Raw genomic sequence first — 13,819 nt, 5'->3', positions numbered from 1 at the left:
GTTGAGTCGTATTTATCTAGAATATCCAATCTGTTTAACGATCGCCATGCTGCTCATCTCATCATGAATGGCACAGCTTGATCATCAAACTGTTCGAGAGCACATCTCTATTGGCCTAAGGTGTATGATACTCACAGAATACTCAAATCCAACGGTACACTGCTACCTCTTCCCGCCCTATATTTTCTTGTTCCACCTACAAAGTCCCTGGGTTTCGGGAACAAACCTTCGTCCTTGAACTGCCACCTAGAGTCGTTGATCACGATACGTGTCCCACCACCAACACCGGGAGTTTGCGCTGGTGAGTGCTTCGGGCTTGGCGATTTTGCTCCATTGGCTGTCAGGGTAAACATACTTGGGTCCAACATGGACTGACGAAGTGATGAACCTCGAGAACGTGTCGTTGGTGGTGGAGGCGAAGGTGCGCTTGGAGGTACTGGTACTGATCCAGAAGGCGGGGGTGGGGGAGGAGGAGGCGCAGCGCTTGGAGATGCTTGACCAGCGGCACGAATAGCAGCTACTGCAGCAAGAGATGGTGTCGAGTGAGATGCTGCAGGCGGTGGAGGCGGAGGCGGCGGTACTGAAGATCGCGAAGCCGGCGACTGACCGGGCAGAGGAGGTGCTGCAGAAGGGGGTGGAGGAGGAGGAGCGGCAGGAGCTGGCGCGCTGTTTGATGGAGGAGGAGGTGGAGCAGGGGGCGCTGAGGATGGTGAGGGCGCGGATGGTGGCAGAGACATTGATGAAGGCTTTCGTGACGTCGGCAGTGGAGGTGGCTTTTTCCCTATAGGAGGAGGGGGAGGTTTGGATCCCACTGGTGTCGTCTTTCTCAAGTTCGCTGCTCCTCCCGGAGGCGGTACTGGAGGTCCTCGCCCAGGGATTGCAGGCGCAGCTGCTGAAGGAAGCCTTGGTGCGGATCCGACTGGAGGCTTGGGTGCTGAGGTAGTAGATTCGGGATCCGATCGATATGAAGAATCAGCATTTGCGCCTGTGTCAATACCTCCCCTGCTCTTTTTCAACTTGGGCATTCCACCAGCGAAAAGACCACCCAGCTGTGGCGCGGCATCCATGCCTGCCGTCGAATCGCGAGATCCTTGATCACTATTACTCCTCCCTCGTCCTCCTGGGACCGGTGGTGCTAGTCCTCCGGGGGGCTTAGGAGCACCACCCAAGCCGGGGACAGGAGGTGCGCCGCCAACAGGAGGACCTGCCGACGAGTTTGATGTGTTTGCAACTTGAGGTGCTGAACGGTCATTGGTAACAGCTTTCTTGAGGGCCTTGCCTTTGTGGATATCTGATAGAAGTGCGCCCTGGAGAGAATTGTCAGATCCTGGTCAAGCCAACTCTTGCGACGGATATATGTATTCGCAGTAATGAACATACTCTGTTACCTGCCCCAGCAGGCGGACGGGCAGGAAGACCTCCTGGAGGAGGTGGAGGCGGCGGAGGAGGACCGCCCATGGTGCCAGGCGGCGGCGGAGGGGGTGGTGGTGGTGGAGGAGGCATCACGAAGTCGTTCTATGTTCTGGGTTGCGTGGGATGGGGTGGTTGAGGTTGTCTGGCGGATGAATAAGAGATAGTCGGGGTCTTCGGACTTCGACAGTGGGGGTCCGGACCTTGAGGTTATATACGAGTCCTATGACACAGCCTGGGGAGGCAGCAGTGAAAGTGAGGACCAGCCAAGGAGCGGATATAAGGTCAAGGTTGAGCTCAAGGCACTGAATCAGTTCGGATACCTCAAGGCGAGAGCCACCTCATGTTTCGTCATGGCCAATAGCACGCTTACGCCGCATGGAAAGAATGGAAGGCAGCACCGCTACTTACAGTGGACACGCTGGGCATGGATGGTCTGGGCTGCGCCCCGCTTTCTTGTAACCCAAAGTTCCATGAAGATATCTTGGGCTTCTTTCTTTAAAGCTAGGTACACTGACAGCCAGCGACGATTAAAACATATGCCAGAAACATAATGGTATTCTTCACTATAGGGCAGCAATAATTATCTGTGAGAAATATGAACAGGTTACTCCAAATACAGCACCTGGTTATGTCTATTCAACAAGCGATATGACTTACATAAAGTTGGCTTCCACTAGAATTTGCTTGGAACTTAACAGCCTATCAAATTTGTCAATCACTAACAGGTGGGGCTTCCCGCTCGCGTATCATGGCTGCGAAATTCAGAGTCGGTTCCTGAATAGCATCAACGACAATCAAGACGGGAAGAGTTTTACGGAAGAAGGACGCTGGCGATTGGGGATAGAGAAACGACTAGAGCTTCGAGTAAGCAGAACCGACTATCGTATTTCTGAAATACAATCATGTCACGAGTCGGCACCCGACAGATTGGCAATATCTGCCATCGATGCGCTTTCTCACCAGCACCGACAATCGCAAACCAAGCCTTCGTTAGCGGAACACTCCTAGCTTCCATTCGCCATGGGAGAAGGATAATACTAAAGGGCCCGGGCGCACGATGGGCTGCGACCACATCAGCATACCCAGACCTCAACATCCAGCCGGCCGATGCCGAAAAAGTTCCTCGACAATTGACTGATCCGACACAACTGGCAAATATCGTAGAGAGCACGAAGGAGAAGTTCTTGGCGACAGATGGAATTCCGGCGAAGCAATTGACGACTGCGGCTCTCGAGACATGCCTCAAGGCTGCTCAAGCCCTCCAACCTCAAATCCACAGGGCTGAGGCTCAGTCACGGACATCCACATCAAAGCTCATGGAGTTGGGAGCAGAGCGAACTGGCCAAAGACCAAATTCCATGGACCCCCAACTTGCCGATAGCGTCAAAAAGATATCGTACTCGGCCTATGCAATCGTTTCGCAACCCAATGTCGAGATAACACCCGCCTTCCTTGAACTCTACGTTGCTATTCAGTCTTCACTAGGCCGGCCTGAGTCGCTTCCTGCTGTATTCGAGATGTTTGCGACCAAGAAGAAGCCAGTTGTCAAGAATGGAGTGGTCCAATATGTGGCCTCAAACCCCAACGCTGCAGTCAAAGCAATTGAGAAGGGCGTTGCTGATATGGCTCTGCAGACTGCTATTGATGCCAAGAATCTGGACTCAGCACTGGGCGTTGTTGAGGCTTCCTTCAGTCTTCCCGCATTCAAGCGTCAGAAGCTTATCAAGCACTCCACTACCCCTGCTCTCGCCCTTGGTTCTCTTCCCTTTGGAATCTTTGGCCTTGCATCAGCATATGCTGCCTACTGGCAGAACACCATGGATATATCCACAGCAACTGGACTCGGTGTCGCTGGTATCTCTGGATATTTCTTGGTTGTGGGATCAATGGGTATGATTGCCAAATTGAGTAATAAGGATCAGATGAAGCGTGTGACTTGGGCGCCTGGCACACCACTACGCCTCAGGTGGCTGAGGGAAGAGGAGCGAGCTGCTATGGACAAGATTGCTTGTGCCTGGGGTTTCAAGGAACCTTGGAGGCATGGAGAGGAGTCGGGCCCTGAGTGGGAGGGTCTCAAGGAGTACATGGGTTACCGTCAGATGATCCTCGATCGTGTTGAGTTTATGGAGGGCATGAGTTAGTTTCTCCGCTGTTCCCCCAGTGTATATCATATCTGTAAAGAAGAAACTTGGATGAAATATTTTGCGCTCTCCCCGAGCAAGCGACGGCCCCGTAATCTAACGTCATATGGTGGGCAAAATGAGAATAAAGAGAAGAACATGATATATATTGAACATGCATAGACCTGAAAGTTTGCTATATATAGCCCATGCCCCAGACTAGGGGTTGGCCTCTGGGTTAGTCTCATATGTAACCCCATACTCAACAGTCTTCCTTATCACACCTGCAGCACTTGCCAATGTCGACGGTGTATCAGTTCTTTCTAACGAGCCCAATATGACTTCCTCACTTACTTCATCATTTGGAAGTACGACACTTCGTGTAAGGCCCTGTACACTTCTGGGCCCAACGTAAGGATTCCACGAGCCAGTCTGACCTCGAGATCCATCGATGTGTTGAGAAACACTGTGTGATGATATTTTTGACCTAGAGAAACATGATGGGAGGATTATAGCAAGGGGGATGCGGCACATAGGGAGACATGTGCAGATAATAGCCAAGTTTTGTTCGATTATAGTCCACATTATGGAGCTAATGTCGACTGGAACAATGTCAGTAAGATCAACTGTGCATTCTTACGCAAGGTGCATACAGGTTGTATCGGGAGTTTTGGTTGCCAGATCGAGAGTTGTCATGCGCACGATGGATGTCACTATAACACTAAGTCGAATAAGTTCACCTGGTGCTTGACTGGCTTCGAATTTTACTTACACACCGCCACCCATGGTAAGAACCATTATGAGTGCTCGTTTGTGCGTGACGGGGAGTTGACTTATCCATATAGGTTGCATCGGTAACATCAATATCAGAGTATCCGTGCCGATGGAAAACCCAGCATTCGCGTGCCAGTTCTTGTTCAGGCTGATGCAAGTTGGCTGGATAGACTTGTCCCAGGCACCTCTGAGTGGATGGCACTGCCAGATTGATAAGGCCGAGGCTATCGACAAATAGCAGGCGATGATGCCTATGAGGGTATAGCAGCATCTGCGGAACCATTTTTGGACAAATATACGGAGATATAGTAGGAGTATCGAAATTTTGGCGAGATTGACAGTGAGTTTGTAGAATACCTGAGCGACATAGAATAACTAAAACTGTTAGAGCTCTCATGTAGTGAATGTTGTAGAAGCTATGTAGTAAATGCTACTCACCTTGAGCGCCATCAACTTGTCATCTGTTTTCAAGGTTTCGATATGGCGGCCAAATCCGTAGCTGCAGGAGACTACCATAACAGTTTGTACAGTCAAGGCAGATGACTGTTTCGCTGGTTTCAGTCTTTTGATGAGTACTAGTCCAGACAAAACTTACAAAGGATATAATGATGGCTGTGTCATCCCAACCCAGACCCGATCTTCTAGCTACACGGCTCCAAAAACGGAAAAGGATAAAGATAGGCGTGACAACAAAGAATGCAACGCTTGGGGCGTAAATCAGCACCGCGTTGCTATCGCTTGGGATATCCTCCGAGATCATCGTTGGCAATTGAAGACGTGAGGCATGTGTTCAGAGCTAGGTGACACTGAGACGCCAGGATCATGGGAACAACTGATCTGGAGAGGGATCACTTATAATTAAAACTTGTCTCTTTATAAGTTTCTTGACTTGGCTTCGGTTTCGACTGGGAGCACTAGAAACAACAATCTGCATGCTTGTTGCTTCTGTGCAAGGGGTTAATGGTATGCGATAAATTAATAACACGAAGGACATCCACCTATAGCTCATAACATCTAGAGAATGAATCTTGGATGACCTAGTACTCAATAAGTCATCTTAGCTATGTTCAAGTAAGAACAGCTTGTTTGAGACCATCCATTTGTTGAGTGATCAGTTGCAAAGTTTCGAGCTATATCAGCAACTAGTTGCTCAGGGAGCGACCAGCCACTACTAGATTTCCCACCGAAATTATATGAAAGAAGATAAGAACCAGTGTTCTTTTGCAAAATCATTGACATTGACTTCGTCTGATTTTTGCAACTGGAAGAGATTTTATTATCCTGTAAGCTCCTATGGGGTTAGTCTACACTTTGCTTCTTTTCCTGCAAGTGACTCTATGCAACAACTGGAAACAGACCGCTTCATTTATCCTAGACAAAAATTCCAAACCTCGGCAAATCCTGGCGAGTGGTGACTTACGGTCTGCTTTCGTTCTGCTTTACTTGGTTCCAACACGTTATTTCTTGCAGATGAATTCAAGGATGACCCAGGAACTGCAGAAAAAAGCAATGCGTACAGGAGGGAGTCGATCCAACGCGAAAATGCTTTAACTCTTGATTTGAGCTACATTTCATGCTCATGATTGCTATGATGTTGATGGTACATCATCCCAGCATTTTATATCAAGGTGTGTCAAGAGAAAATATCGCTGATTTTTTTTTTCTCCTGCTAGTAGTTCGGATACCTGTAATAATGTAATATCCATGAAACCGCTACTGTGAAAATGTGCTATGCCTCTGAGCTGACAGAATAAATGGCTGGTCTTGTGTACAAAGATGTTAATAGACTGATTTTATTTTAGGGGAAATTGGGCAAGACTAGATAAGTTACAACGAAACACGAAAGCCTATAAAAGCCTGTATCTTTTCATCTTTTAAATTATAATTTCATCTGTTTTCTGAAAGCCTTTTAAAATTTCATCTAAGACCGGCTGTCTTTGCCGTCACTCCCAAGCATGCTTAAAAGTAACTAGAGCACGAAGTAATCATGAAACATCTCGCTCGAGTTGCCGTTTTTAGACGTCGATGCTACCCTGCAGCTCCGATTGATGTGGAGAAGGAGACCGATGAAGCCCACCTTTCCCGGCGCCGTACCCCCGGGGGCACCGAGTGCTTATCAGACAGGATATTTTTGTGAGAACTGACAAGAGCCAGCGAGGGAAACTTGGTATATCCCCACTGGCAAGTATCACATCGACTCTGGTCTTGGCCTCCCAGATCTACATGACTATTGACAGACGTCGCTTTGTTTGGTGGCGGGTGAGGAAACGAACAATCTGGTTTATTAGTGTCAAACAAAAGGTGATCAGTTGAGTAAGTAGTCCACAAACAGTATTTTAGATGTCTTGCCTCTTTGAATATTGAATCTAAATATGACGTGATATTGTGTAGGCCGAGCATATTGGTGGTAGGAGTGACGGCACTGCTGGCACTGCTTCGCACATCTGCCATTTACTAACTACCTTACCTAGTCTATAGGTATAGAGCCATCACGAGCGGATCATTTAACTCCGACATTGTCTCCTCCATACACATAATCTTCACAGACAGAGAAAGGAGGAAAATACTACAAGTCCGCGGTCTGTAACAGGTGGTAAGTCCCTGAAGTATACGATGAGCAACATCACTGACCTCACACGAAGCCAAGGAGTCGAGAAATGGCGGCAAATCCAATAAGTGTGCCCGGAAAGGCACGCACCGTAATGTTCGAGTCTATCAGCGGCCGAGGTCCTCAAGGCGAGCCTCATCTTCTCGGAATAGACAATGAGCAGAAGCCCTTCTACTCAATGTCACGCTGCGTCCTTGCCGAAACTCTCATCAAAGATATCTCAAAGACAGTCCACCGTGTATTCTTCTACAACGATGTCGATGCCGCTGATTGGAATGAACTCCCCCCGGTCAGAAGACCCATGTGGTCTTCTGGAACCCAGAACCTTTTCTTTCCTCACAACAGCACTGATGCGTACACCTGGAACCATCACCATGCCGTTATCGGCAATGGTATACCTCTCAGACATCAGCGCTCACACACTGGAGTTGAGGTTCGGATGGGTTCTGGAGGACCTATCGGAGAGTGGCACCTCGAAGGTATCTACCATTACAAAGGCATGGAACTTTACCCTGACCTCAAATCTTATCTTCGAGTTCCTTTTGGTAGCGCAACTTGCATTAAGCTCAGCTTCGAAATCGATGACGAGGACGATAACGGCATGACGATGATGATTTCGGGCGTGGAGAGCGTGGTCCCTGAACGACCTATCTCACCGCTGGACTGGCATGATTCCGTCCGAGTTGACATCGCGCAGGAAGGGCATCCACATATAATCTCGCTCAACATGCGCTTCGTTGAGTCGCAACATCCAGACCCTGATGTTCCTCACATGACTCGTGTTGCAATCTTTAGTATCAAAGAAATTGCCTTGCTGGACACCGATAATACCACGATTAATGGGAGAAGAGTGCACAACTATCATTATCACGTCAAATTGAGGCACTATCAGGGTTGGGACTCAAAGAAAAAGAGTTGAAAGGGTCAGATTTCTATGATGAGATTTGATTCACGGCTACTAGATATCACTGCGACCTGTATGACGGAATCCTAGGCGAAATAAAGAGTGTCCCGTTGCACAACCTTGAGATTGCTTCCATTAACTGACTGACAGCCATCCTGAGCAACATGAATCACGCACACATTCCGTCCGGCCTTATTCTTCTTTGTTACCGTGATGTAACTTTTACTTCTCCCTCTTACAACGGATCTAGGCGCCTGTTCATGCTCCTGCCTACAAGCTTGGCGTCTCCTCACGACGTACAAGAGAACAAGCACCTCCATTCAGCACACTCCATGTTCAGCGAAACAATGCTATCAACCGACGAATCGAACAGTCAAATGCCCGCTAGCATCGGTTGAATATCGATATATAAATAAATCCTCCCGCTCAAGTCAGACTCTAAGCCACACACAAACACTATTAACAAGCTCTGCTGGAACCCTTCCGGCGGTAACGTAACCTGTACGACAGGATAGCTTCTCGTGATCAATTGTTTTAGTATCTGCTCTACAACTACCGAGCACATTGCACAAGAAGCAATTACCAAAACATAACGATCATAAAAAGACCAAGGTAGGTTTTTCCAAGCCCCGATCGAGAGAACTAACAGAGAGAGATAGGCCCGAGGAACGAATATGTCTCATCGACGCGCTGTGAGTGCGTCGCATGCCCAAAGCGTACAATCTGGATACCGTAAAGTGGATTATGGCCACGTTGAGCCTCGCAGATATGCATCGTCCACAAGTGGAATCACTTATGCGCATTGCTCGGGGGACTTTTCTGCAACAGACGAAGGAGACTTCACAGATGAAGACTCCTACTACATAGAAGGTCCAAGTCCCCACGGAACATATTATACCACGGCAAATCCTCGAACCAATGCCTCGCATCCTAGGCCTATTCCTCAAAGCGAGAGCAATACTCATCCTCATGCTAATGGGTGTTCCAGACACCGCTCTGGAAACGACCAACCCAGAAGCATCCCTTGCTCCGAACACGGGCTTCCCAGAGGTTCTTATTCTGGAAACTTCAGCCGACCAGGTCGATATGCAACGAGCTACCAGAATCGCAGGGCATATTCCGCCTCCCATGGAGGTCGCAATCTACGACAGACCTACCCCTCAGATCACTACGATGAAGCAGGGAACTATGTTGGACCTCCCGCAGTCGACTCTTACTCTAGCGACCTTGTTTCGTTCCCACGACTTCCCGAGTCTGATCACTCTTCACCGGAGCTCGATCACGGAGATCAGGGATGTTTGCGGCAAAACTCCATGTCAGAAACACCTAATAAACGATCTTTCTCAGAACAGCTCGTCGACGGTGTACGTGGGCTCTTGGCTACAGAATCGAAAGAGGACGAGGTTCCTCCGCAGCCGCCTCGTACAGGTGTCTATCTCTTTTGTCGTCATTATTTAATCGAGGAGTGTGCTTGTATCACCCCTCTTGAAGATGGTGGACCGGGTAATTACTGTCAGAGGTGCTGGGAGGGGCGTTGTCATGGACCGCGGCCTCCTGGGTCGGTGGTGAGAAGGTCATTATGGTGAGAAAAGCAGAGTATTAAGATGAGCCAGGAGTTTAGTATGGGTAGGTCCACCTTTGAAATGGCGCCGCAGCAGTAGTCTTGGAGTCTGCATATGGTTAATTGCTCAATAATAGTCATTTGGTCTTTGCTATTAGCTATTAGTATTACAGAGGAAACATTATTTGTACAGAACATGTCCTACCAGAACACGTTTCAAAGGGGAACATGATGTGAATTGTATACATTGTCAAGTGACATTGGTCTATTTGTCCGTTGTAGTTGGTCTTTCAAACCAGCAAAGAATTTGTGCCTGTATGATTGACAACAGGAACCATGGACATGTGGCTCCAAGAAATAAAATGAATCGAAAACAAAGAGGCCCAACTCCATCCGCTATGCATATCTTCTTAACGCCTTGCTTATACATCAGAGATACAATCTCTCGAACCCACAGGCAAAAACGTCAGCACTAGCATCAACTCTTTTATGATGTGACGCGTCTGACCCAGAGAGATGAAGGTTCAAAAGCCGCCTCTCTTTCAAGACGTTTATTGGCTCGGTAGAGCTTCAAGCCCAAGTCGTGCTCCTCCCTCTGAATCTCCGCCAGCTCCTCCTTGAGCCCTTCCACTTTCTTCTTCTCAATCTCACGCTTGCGAATCACATCTGTATTAGACAGAAGCCTGTCGGTGGGCATCAACTCTGTCATCTGCTTAATACTCTTGTTGATGTTATTGCGACGGTGGGCCAGACTGTCAAGTCGAGCCGTGAGATATGCCACACGATCGTTTGCCGACTGCATCTCCGGCGGCGCCGGTGGAAGTGCCTTATCTGTAGAAATGATAGACGCAGGGCGATCATTAGATGGCGAAGCTGACTTCATCGATATGATGATCGGTACATTCGACGCTCTCCTGAAGTTATCTCCGCCTGGAACTGGTCTCCTACGATCCATTACTGACGGTTGCTGCTTCGGTGTGTCCGGGGGAGAAGCTTGACCTTCATTGTCAGCTAAACGAGGTGTTTCAGGGGCAGCAGTGTTGCATGTCGTGACACTGAAGCGAGAAGTAGGCTGTACCCAGGGGTCTTCTGGCGTCGACAGACTTCCTGGCCCTATGGAGTTAATGGCCGGCTTGTTGCCAAGGAGTGTATCTTCGGTCATTGCGGAATAAACGGAACTTGACCACGACGTATGTGGGTTATGACTCGATGGCGATGGTTTTCTTTTGACAGCCTTGAGTTGGTCAGGGACCATGTTAGGGTTGAGCATGGGTGCAGCGGCAGCATGCGTGATCGTGGGCTGAGAGGGAGGAGAGCCGGTATTGGGCGGACTAGGATATGAGTGAGAAACGAGTTCGGGAGATGGTGTTTTATAAGCCTCCTTAAGCTTCTGGGTGGACCGTGAAGGCAGGAGTCGTCGAGATGTTCCAGCATTGCCGCTAGGTGTTTCAGGAGACGGGCCACCACCAAGTCCAACACGCTTGCTGACCCTACGCTGCAAGCTCAACGGTGCAACAGTTAGATCGTCCCGAACCGGATCAACCATAGGCGCACGGCCACTTGCCCCATTCCATGGTGGCCTGGTGTCAACAGGCTCTGGCTTAGCTCTAGCAAACTTGCGAATTCGCTGTCCTAGTGAAGGAGAAGGATTACCGGAAGTGGTACGCTGCGGCCCAGTGACGACTGTTGTGAGTCCAAATGTTTGCTGGGGACTGTCGGATGAGCCAGCCGGTGGCTCCATGGTTTCCCACGGAGTGGTAGTGGTGATATCTGCAAGCTGATCGGTTGATCTAGTCGTGCGGAGTGGTGAAGGTTGACCAGGGCTTGTTGGCTTATCGCGACGCATAGTTGGTATTTGGCTACGAAGCTGTGTTTGTGATTGCCTGGGTGTGAGGCGGCGTTCTCCCAGAAGGTCCAGCTGAGATAAACTTGGGCTCTCATCAATTGGCGAGACATCCTGAGAGTTTGGCCTGCAAGCAAAGCATCGTATTAGTGATTGTACGCTGATTCGGACGGATCGCATTTTGAGGATAGCACGCCGAGTGCTAACAAATTCCAAAAAGAATCAATAAGTCACGACAAGAATGCCCAAGAAACCTGCAACGAAAAGGATTCAGAACCAAGATTACTCACTCGTAACGTGCAGCATCAAACTCGGGGGAGCTTGGAGGGGAGATTTCGATTGAACGCCCGTACATGTCTTTGGCAGGCGCCTTGGAGCGTGATAATCGATGGTGTAAGTGACGAGAGTGGCGCTTGCTCGAGTCGAATTCGTCGTCGGGATAAACAGACGAGGCAGGTCTCCAAGGAGAGTCGTCCTCGCCTTTTCGAGGGTTTCGAGGAGGAGCTTTCGCTCGGATGTCGTCTGAGCCGAGAGCAGGGGAGCTGAAAGACGACAATATGTTAGTCAGGAACTGACATACGGTTGTTATTGCCAAGTCGTATCAGGCGTATGAGAAGCATTAAAGGTGCCCTCGTGGAAGGGGCAAGAAAACTTGGGACCTCTATCCTATGGAAGTGACAAAAAGATAAGGTAGATTTATTATAGACTCAGTAGGCCTTTAGATTGGTCATTTTTGTCACTTTAGGATAAAAGTCCCAAGTTTTGCACATGTCTGCAGGCCTGTCGATGTTGAGCGTACGTACTATATGACGAACGACTCCAGCATTTGCCGATCCTCAACTGGCTAGAAGAGACTGATGAACCTTCATCGCTTTGTTGTACTCGGCACGTGCTAAGAATGAGGCGTGCGCATGCAGGGAACCCTGCTGCGCCAGCTCGACTCATGTTCATGCGTTCTAACAAAGCTCTTGATGGGCCCTTTGTCATGATGGGCTGTGTTGGGTTGCATCCTTTCGGCGCAGCAGTTCCGAATCGTTTTCGGTGTAGTGTATGGAATAGAAGTATAGACCGAAAGAAAGCTAGCACTTACAGACGAGGTGGGCCTGCGTTATATGGTTGTCGAACTGTCTTACCACGTCGAATTTCGTATCTGAAAGGACCGTTTTGAATTCCGAGACCGTTAAGACGGTTTTCGAAATCGTCTTGGAGATATGTTTGGTTGTCGTAGTTGCTGTCGCGTGACTTGTTCGAATTTCTACCGTTGCTGCTATTGACGCTTGTGGTGGATCTATTCTGTGGCAGTGCCTGTGATGAATTCGAACTCTGGGTCTGACGGAGAAAGGGTCGGTTCTTGAGCTCTTGAGGTGGTTGTTGATGAATGCTGGGGCCAGTGCCAGTTTTGAAGCTGTCCCACATGGCAGGCATCTTTGTTGTCAGCTGCCAGTCAGTGACAGTGACAGTTGGAAAATTGTAGGGGTCGTTGAGCTGAAAGTGCCTCGTGCTGCCGCTACTGTATTCAGGTTGTTATTTTTGGGCGTGAATCCTTCAGCTTCACCTCGATATGGCGATGTAAGTGACTGTGCAGTGCTGACGGCAGCAATAGCTCAAACGGCGGCGGGACCTGAGTGTGGCGGAGGCCTTCCAGAAGCTGGGGCTGGAACGAGTGTGCTTAAAGCTGTAGCAATGGATGACCCGAGTTTGGAAGGCTCTGGAGTGGATAAGCATAAGGGAAAAAGCAATTGAATCGTCGTCGTATACTGTAGGCACGAGTCCAGCTCCAAGCCTGGATTCAAGTTGAATGAATTAATGTGGGCTAGAGTGAAGAAGAGCGAAAAATGAAAATGAAAAAGAGCAAGAGACAGACAGACGGACAAACAAGAGAGGGAAGACTCGAGCACAACAGGGAAATGATTCCTTGTTGACGACATGGAACCTGGGGGTTCTTTAATCAAAACCTTTTCAAAATTAGGTGCAATGGCTGTTGGCTGGTCAGTCCCCTGGAGCCCACTGCAGCTGTGGTGTATTAATTTAAGGCCTGGTGCTTGCACCCAGCGCCAACCGATTGCCTTGTTCCCCGGCCCTCGAGGCTGTTGGCGCCTCTTGTTTAAATGAGGCAGGGATACGACAATACGACGGCATAGGATGATGGGTATCTACCGTAAAATTGTGGCTCTCGATAGCCAACCGACCGAGAGTAACGCCAGTGCTTTGCTGGAGTGTTTAGCCAGCGGGTCTTGTTTTGATATCATGATGTATGGACGGACAGCAGTTGTGTTGGATATACAGGCGCCAAAGTATAATATTCCCAAGCGCCGTGGCCTTGTTGTGGCATCTGAAGACTGGAGATGCAGTTTGACTGGCTTGAATGAGCCGCCATTAGTCGCTCTGGCGCTAGGTTCCATCAAGACGTACCAGAGAAAGCCGTGACATATCCTCTAATAAGTGCTAACGAGAACTCTTGTCAAGAAGCTTATTTTACCTCAAAAATGCAGTAAAAAGGAGAGTTCGGATGAACAGTCACTCTTCACCTGCTAGAACCAGGAGTGATCATCCCCGTCATCACAAGCTTTCACAAGCCGAACAACACCAGAAGGTA

The 13,819-nt window shown here is 49.0% G+C and overlaps 7 protein-coding genes across 7 annotated transcripts; 4 read left to right on the top strand and 3 right to left on the bottom strand.

The window, feature by feature from the left end:
• Positions 1-131: 131 nt before the first annotated feature.
• On the bottom strand, positions 132-1,503 carry BKA55DRAFT_532705 (uncharacterized protein; the record flags this gene model as incomplete). Its single annotated transcript, XM_046189372.1, has 2 exons — positions 132-1,307; positions 1,381-1,503. 2 exons carry the CDS (start codon positions 1,501-1,503, stop codon positions 132-134), a joined length of 1,299 nt encoding a protein of 432 aa, XP_046056860.1.
• A 644-nt stretch (positions 1,504-2,147) lies between these two features.
• Positions 2,148-3,804, top strand: BKA55DRAFT_669925 (uncharacterized protein). Its single transcript, XM_046197949.1, has one exon. The coding sequence runs from the start codon at positions 2,316-2,318 to the stop codon at positions 3,552-3,554; it is 1,239 nt and encodes a 412-aa protein (XP_046056859.1). The 5' UTR covers positions 2,148-2,315; the 3' UTR covers positions 3,555-3,804.
• BKA55DRAFT_700429 (uncharacterized protein) lies at positions 3,654-5,067 on the bottom strand (the record flags this gene model as incomplete). Its single annotated transcript, XM_046200584.1, has 5 exons — positions 3,654-4,135; positions 4,187-4,254; positions 4,306-4,682; positions 4,746-4,850; positions 4,903-5,067. 5 exons carry the CDS (start codon positions 5,065-5,067, stop codon positions 3,753-3,755), a joined length of 1,098 nt encoding a protein of 365 aa, XP_046056858.1. The 3' UTR covers positions 3,654-3,752.
• A 486-nt stretch (positions 5,068-5,553) lies between these two features.
• Positions 5,554-5,957, top strand: BKA55DRAFT_550565 (uncharacterized protein). The gene has a single exon (XM_046191279.1). It carries the CDS (start codon positions 5,601-5,603, stop codon positions 5,856-5,858), a length of 258 nt encoding a protein of 85 aa, XP_046056857.1. The 5' UTR covers positions 5,554-5,600; the 3' UTR covers positions 5,859-5,957.
• Positions 5,958-6,807: 850 nt separating this feature from the next.
• On the top strand, positions 6,808-8,065 carry BKA55DRAFT_33063 (uncharacterized protein). Its single transcript, XM_046185713.1, has 2 exons — positions 6,808-6,900; positions 6,950-8,065. The coding sequence occupies exon 2, from the start codon at positions 6,965-6,967 to the stop codon at positions 7,832-7,834; it is 870 nt and encodes a 289-aa protein (XP_046056856.1). The 5' UTR covers positions 6,808-6,900; positions 6,950-6,964; the 3' UTR covers positions 7,835-8,065.
• A 184-nt stretch (positions 8,066-8,249) lies between these two features.
• Positions 8,250-9,388, top strand: BKA55DRAFT_669922 (uncharacterized protein; the record flags this gene model as incomplete). The annotated part of the gene is made up of 2 exons (XM_046197948.1): positions 8,250-9,183; positions 9,311-9,388. The coding sequence occupies exons 1-2, from the start codon at positions 8,494-8,496 to the stop codon at positions 9,386-9,388; spliced, it is 768 nt and encodes a 255-aa protein (XP_046056855.1). The 5' UTR covers positions 8,250-8,493.
• A 479-nt stretch (positions 9,389-9,867) lies between these two features.
• On the bottom strand, positions 9,868-12,648 carry BKA55DRAFT_683156 (uncharacterized protein; the record flags this gene model as incomplete). The annotated part of the gene is made up of 3 exons (XM_046198463.1): positions 9,868-11,350; positions 11,514-11,765; positions 12,314-12,648. The coding sequence occupies 3 exons, from the start codon at positions 12,646-12,648 to the stop codon at positions 9,868-9,870; spliced, it is 2,070 nt and encodes a 689-aa protein (XP_046056854.1).
• Positions 12,649-13,819: the final 1,171 nt, after the last annotated feature.

This window comes from Fusarium redolens (assembly GCF_020744475.1).
Source record: "Fusarium redolens strain MPI-CAGE-AT-0023 chromosome Unknown BKA55scaffold_1, whole genome shotgun sequence".
NCBI lineage: Eukaryota > Fungi > Ascomycota > Sordariomycetes > Hypocreales > Nectriaceae > Fusarium > Fusarium redolens.
This window is presented reverse-complemented; position numbering and strand designations above follow the sequence as displayed.